This window comes from Chinchilla lanigera, unplaced genomic scaffold (genome assembly GCF_000276665.1).
Source record: "Chinchilla lanigera isolate Chin_1 unplaced genomic scaffold, ChiLan1.0 scaffold00023, whole genome shotgun sequence".
Lineage (NCBI taxonomy): Eukaryota > Metazoa > Chordata > Mammalia > Rodentia > Chinchillidae > Chinchilla > Chinchilla lanigera.
In genome coordinates this window covers 15,286,594-15,292,700 of record NW_004955424.1, presented here as the reverse complement: position 1 = coordinate 15,292,700, position 6,107 = coordinate 15,286,594, and the positions used below count along the sequence as shown (strand labels likewise).

Below are 6,107 nucleotides of genomic sequence, written 5' to 3'. Positions count from 1 at the left end.
AGGAGCAAGAGTGGCCCATTGTATAGCATGTATTCCCAGGGGTTTTTCCATGTGTGAATGATTCACACACATCCTTAGGTGGGCATCTGCAGGCGGTGCATGGTCGGCCCATTGTGTCATTGTTTCTCTGTGTCATGATAGTTCTCAATTGAGCAGCGGCGGCCGGCCTGAAGTCCGGCGCGCCACAGCGCTCTCAGCCACATGGCTCCCTGGGGGTCCTCCCTCCGGGGGCCTACGAGGCAGGGAGCGAGCCAGCCGGAAGACAGGCGCTCCCCGCCCGTGGCTCCCCATGCGCCGGGGGCCCTCCCTCCAGGGGCCTCTCCATCCTGATTTCATAATGATTGTAGCAATTATCATTCCTACCGACAATGTTGCTTTTCCTTCAGTCTCACCAGTTTTTGTGGGTTTTTTGAGTTTTCAATGATAGTCATTCTTTCTGGCTTAAGTACTGTTTTCATTTGCATTTCTGATGGCCAAAGATGCTGAATGTATTTTATGTACATGTCAACCATTTGTACTTCTTCTTTTGAGAAGTTTCTGTTTCTTTCAGTTGCCCAATTTTTGACTGGGTCTTTTTCTCTTGGGGGTCTAATTTTTTTGAGTTCTTTGTATGTTCTAGATATTGGTCCCCTGTCTATTGGTTGTTTCCTTTGCTGTGCACAAACTTTTTAATTTGAAAAATAGAATTCTTACAGTTACTAAGTGGCAGGCTTGAGGTAGAGGACAGATTTTATGAGTCCTGTTCCACTGCTTCTTCCCGCTACATAATTTTACCTTTAGCCTTTTGTTTCTGGCTTGGAGCATTGTGTGCAAAATTAGTATAAAGTTACTAATATGGTATATCTTAAAGCTTTACCTTTTAATATAATAATCTAAGGTGTGTTTGTGACTGTGAATACTTTTAAGGAATTGAATGCTTGATACAGATCCAGTTTTTATTTTTGACTATGTGTGATTAATGCTAAGGTGAATTTGAAGTTTGTTAGCATGTTTTATGATAGTGCCACTTTTTTCTTTCAGTTGCTAGTTAAATGGAAATTAAAACTTTTCAAGTATTAAGTTTAAAGGTAGGAGCAATTTGAAACATAAAACAATGATTTTTTTTTTTTTTTTTTTTTTTTTTACTGTTTTCAACAGTGGATGTTCCTTCAACTTGTGCCTTCTTGGAATGGATCTTTAAAACAGCTTTTGACAGAAACAGATGTCTGGTTTTCTAAGCGGAAAAAGGGTATGCCTGAAATTTTTATTGAGAACTTGTCTTTTTGTAAATGAAATTTGTTAGAATCAGGTCCTTGGGAAAACAGAGATAGAAAAAGTATTGTAATCCAGCATGGACAATGTAGCTAAAAATGTACTTTGACTTAGTATAATTGTCTTACATGTCTTATATGTTCTTTGGCCTATTAGTCTGGTTTTTCATCTGTATATATGATAATTAACTTTATAAGTTCTTATTAATATATTGAGCCTCCATGAACTAATAATCTTCACAACTTCGCTCTTCACTCTCCTGTTGAATCCCTCTTACTTTCCCTAACCACTGTCTTGAATTTTATGTTTATTATTTTGTTTTAAACAAAAATGTTCTGTGATAATGGCATTTCTTAGGACACCTTTGGATTACAAACAACTACTCTTCCGAGCAGCCCTCGCATCAGTGCTTTAATTAAATTGCATTAGTTAGTGCAAGTACATGTTACTGACTGAATAGTGCTGCCTTCCAGGTGACCTGTGAAAATGGTTCGCTACTCTCTTGACCCAGAAAACCCCACAAAATCATGCAAATCAGGGGGCTCAAATCTTCATGTTCACTTTTAAGAACCCGCGTGAAGCTGCCTGGGCCATCGAGGGTGTGCGTATCTGAAAGGCCACCACGTATTTGGAGGACGTCACATTAAAGAGGCAGTGTGTGCCACTCCGGCATTACAGTGGTGGCGTTGGTAGCTGTGCCCAGGCCAAACCGTGGGGCTGGACACAGGGTTGGTGGCCAAAAACAAGTACTGAATGTTTGCTGCACGTGCTTAAAAGTGCAGAGAGTAGTGCTGAACTTAAGGGTTTAGATGTAGATTCTCTGGTCATTGAACATATCCCAGTGAAGAGAGCACCCAAAATGCGGCCATACTTGCAGAGCTCAGGGCGGGGTTAACCTGTACATGAGCTCCCCCGCCACATTGAGATGACCGTTATTGAAAAGGAACAAATTGTTCCTAAACCAGAGGAGGAAGTTGTGCAGAAGAAAAAGATATCCCAGAAAAAACTGGAGAAACAAAATCTTACAGCATAAAGAAATACATTAAGCATAAAATAAATGCAAATAAAAGTAAAAAAAATAGAATAAAATAAGCAAAAACGTTATTACATAGTAGTGTATGAGTAAGCTAACTCAGCAAAAAAAAAAAATCCTTAAAAAAAAGAAAAAATAATCCTTGATTTGTAGCATTTTTCTCCATGGTATAAATTCATGCAATGTGGCCAATTTCAGGCGAGCAGCATGACAGCTGGGAAGAGATGTCCGTGGTGAGCTCCTTGGAGCAAGCCCAGGTCATTTCATTTGAGCTGTTATGGAACTGCCTCACATCGTGGTTTTAATTTTTATCTCCTCAGTAACTAAAGAGGTTAAATTAAATGGCTCTTATATGTTTATTGATCATGCTGTCTCTTCTGTGAAATGTCTGCTTGCACATTTTTCCTATTTTAATAACAGATTTGTGGGGTCAGGTTTAGCTCAGTGGCACAGAGCCTGCCTGGCAAATGTGAGGTCCTGGGTTCAATTCCTGGTACCCACTCCCCTACAACAAAGCAGATTTGTCTTAATGAATTGTATGTGTTCTTTATATACTCTCAATAACCAATCCTCTGTCATAAATATGTTTTGCCCATACCTTTCAATCTATAGGCTGTCCTTTTACTCAATGTCCTTTGTGAATAGAAGTTCTGAATTTTAAACTTTAGTGTTGTGTCTTGTTTTTTCGTTTTGTTTTGTTTTGGGTTTTGGTTTTTTTTCCAGTACCGGAAATTGAACTCATGACCTCGCGCTTGCCAGGCAGGCGCTGTGTCGCTGAGCTAAATCCCCAGCCTTTGTGTCTTGTTTAAATTGTTTGTAGAATTATTTTATGTAGTCAGATTTCCTGGCTAAGAGCCACATTAATTTTTATCAAACTCCTGAACTAAAAATATAAACAAGGGCTATACAGTATAATAAAGTCTAACTTGATTTGCTTGAAGGACAAAGTATTAGGTTTATGTTACATTATGGCAGTTAAAGATTAGGAAAGTAATAGAGGAGAAAAATGAGGAGAAAATTAAAGAACAGGAAGAGAAATCTGAAAGATAAGGATGGAGAAGTTTAAAAAAATACAAAAGGACTCAATAAAAACAGTAGCTGTTGGGTAAGTGGCAACATAACCTCATGCCGATGTGTGCTCCAGGTGGGTCAAGCACAGAGAGAAGCTAGTCTCTAGCTGAAGTGACAGAGACTAGAATAGGGACTACACTTGATCATAGCTCAAAGCCTGAGAAGCGGTACAGGCCAGGATAGGAAGCTGTGGTCCTGGGATCTTCTTCCTGGCCTCCGTGTATACCAGCGTACAGTGTAAGATAACTCTTCAGGGAGACATTGCATAAAGCAAAATATATATCTAATGCGTGTGGGCCAGGCATGGTGGTGCACGCCTTTAATCCCAGCACTAAGGAGACTGAGGCAGGAGGATCGTTGAGAGTTCGAGACCAGCCTGGGCTACAAAGTGAGCTCAAGGCCAGCCTGAACTGCATAGTGAGACCCTGTCTCTAAAAGACAAAAAATTTTAAAAAAATTTTAAAAATCTAATGCATGTATTTTTCTGAGGACTTTATAGAATCATTTCAAACAGTTGTAAAATTTCAAAAGTGATGCATACTGAGAATATAGTAGAGAAAAATCACTTGTAGTCCCTTCACCTGCTATATGTTGGTATATCTTTTAAATTTTTTTTATTGTCTGACTTTTCAGGTATATAAGGGTCCAGTTTAAAAGCAACAACCTGCCTGGCAAGTGCAGGGTCCTGAGTTCAATTCCCAGTAGCAAAAAAACCAAAAATGCTTATAAACCAGGGATATAGCTCAGCGGCACAAGCGCCTGCCTGGCAAGCTCATGGTCCCAAGTTTGATTCCCAGTTCCACAAAAAAAAAAAAAGACAAACCAAAAACAAAGGAATTGGGGCTGGGGATTTAGCTCAGCGGCACAGCACCTGCCTGGCAAGCGTGAGGTCATGAGTTCGATTCCTTGTACCAGAAAAAAAAGAATTTAAAAACCAGGCTTAGTAGTGCATGCCTGTAATCCCAGCACTCTGGAGGCTGAGACAGGAGGATCGTTGTGAGTTCAAGGCCAGCCTGAGCTACAAAGTGAGCTCAAAACCAGCCTGAACTGCTCAGCAAGAGCTTGTCTCAAAAAGACAAAAAAAAAGGGAAAAGAAACAATAACAGCAGAAACATTTTCATACAATTATAGTTAAGGATTGATACTGAATTTGGTTAATATAATTAGAATAGGTACATGTTGATCAGCAAGACACTTTAAAACAAATTTTTTGGATTCCACAAATTCATGCGAAAGCATTGAACCAGTTTCCTCTACAGTCTTGAAGAAAAGGCTCCCGGAGGATTATCAGATTTCTCTAAGACTGTCTAGAATTAGAATGTTACGCTCATGTGGCGGAGCACCTGTGAGGACATGCTGCATTCTTGGCCAGGCGTGGAGCTGCACGCCTGTGATCCCAGCAGCTGAGGCAACAGCATTGCTGTGAGCTCAGAGCCACACTGAACAAGACTCTGTTTCAAAAAAAAAAAAGTGGTGTTCTCAGTATGTACCGCATGCATTTTGCAAATTGGCTTTTTTTTCTAGCAGTACTGGGGATTGAACTCAAGAACATGCTAACGCTGACCTACATCTCCACCTCTTTTTCTTTTTTAGTCACTAAATTGTCCCGATTGGGCTTAAATTTGTGATCCTCATGCTTCAGCCTCCTGAGTTAAAGGAAACTAGCGCATTTACTTCAGCCTATGAACTAGAACGGTTATCTTTTTTTTTTTTAAGCTGCCAGGCATGGTGACATATACCGATAATCCCTGCACTGTGGAAGGTGAAGGCAAGAGGATCACAAGTTTACCCCAGCGTGGACTAATGATTTAGTGAGACCCTGCCTAAAAAAAAACAAAAAGAGTAAGGGGTGGAGCCTGAAGGTGTAGCTCAATGTGGAGCATCTGGGTTCAGTCCCCCATACTAAAAAGAGAAAAAGGGGCAAGAGGTGTAAATCCAACCACATACCTGAAATAAATAAGAAAAGTTAACTACCTTTTAAAATGAGTGTGCTCTTTCTTATGTTCTTTCCGTGACTTTTAGCAAATGCCAGAGGAATGCCAAAACATGTATAAGGTAGAATTACAAGAATTCTTTACCTTATGTATTGTTACCATTTGCAATTTTAAAAAATAAGTACTCTGGTGTGGAGAACAACTTTCTAGTTCATGGTAAACTCTTATTTCACATAAGGCATGATTTGAGACACAATGATCCATAATAGAAACTGTCTTTTTTTTTTTTTTTTTTTGAGACTGGGTCTCACTAGATAGTTCAGGCTGGCCTTGAACTTAGCACAACCTGTGTGCCTCAGCCTCCTGAATATGGGGATTACAGATGTGTGCCACCCTGCCCAGCTTTTTTACTGGAGGAGACTTAATATTTCCTTCCTATGAATGAAAGTACATTGGAATGCAATTTAAGGTTTTAGAATAACCTTAAATTCTTCCTAAGTGAAAATATAAAATATTCATTTAATTCATGAACTCTATGTGAATAATAAATTAACACTATTCATGTATTGCAAATTATGTTAACTTGTCTTTTTTAAGACAAGAGGTTTAATTTGGCTCAGGGCTGACAATGTCATGTTGGGTTGGGTTGGGTTGGGTGGGCTGGGTGGGTTTGGCCTGGTTTTTTGAGACAAGGTCTTGCTATACAGTTCAGGCTGGTCTTTAACTCACTAGGTAACCTATGCTGGCCTCAAACTTGAAGCAGTCCTCCTGCCTCAGCCTCCCAAGCACTGGAATTACAGGTGTGCACCACCACACCT

The 6,107-nt window shown here is 39.9% G+C and overlaps 1 protein-coding gene and 1 pseudogene across 1 annotated transcript in view; both read left to right on the top strand.

The window, feature by feature from the left end:
- The window catches only part of Gmcl1 (germ cell-less, spermatogenesis associated 1), a gene marked incomplete in the record, with an annotated part of 53,394 nt that overhangs the window by 25,745 nt on the left and 21,542 nt on the right, over positions 1-6,107 (top strand). Inside the window, 1 exon segment of the mRNA XM_013514713.1 lies at positions 1,138-1,228. Coding sequence (XP_013370167.1) covers positions 1,138-1,228 — 91 coding nt within the window.
- On the top strand, positions 1,439-2,992 carry LOC102013627 (annotated as a pseudogene).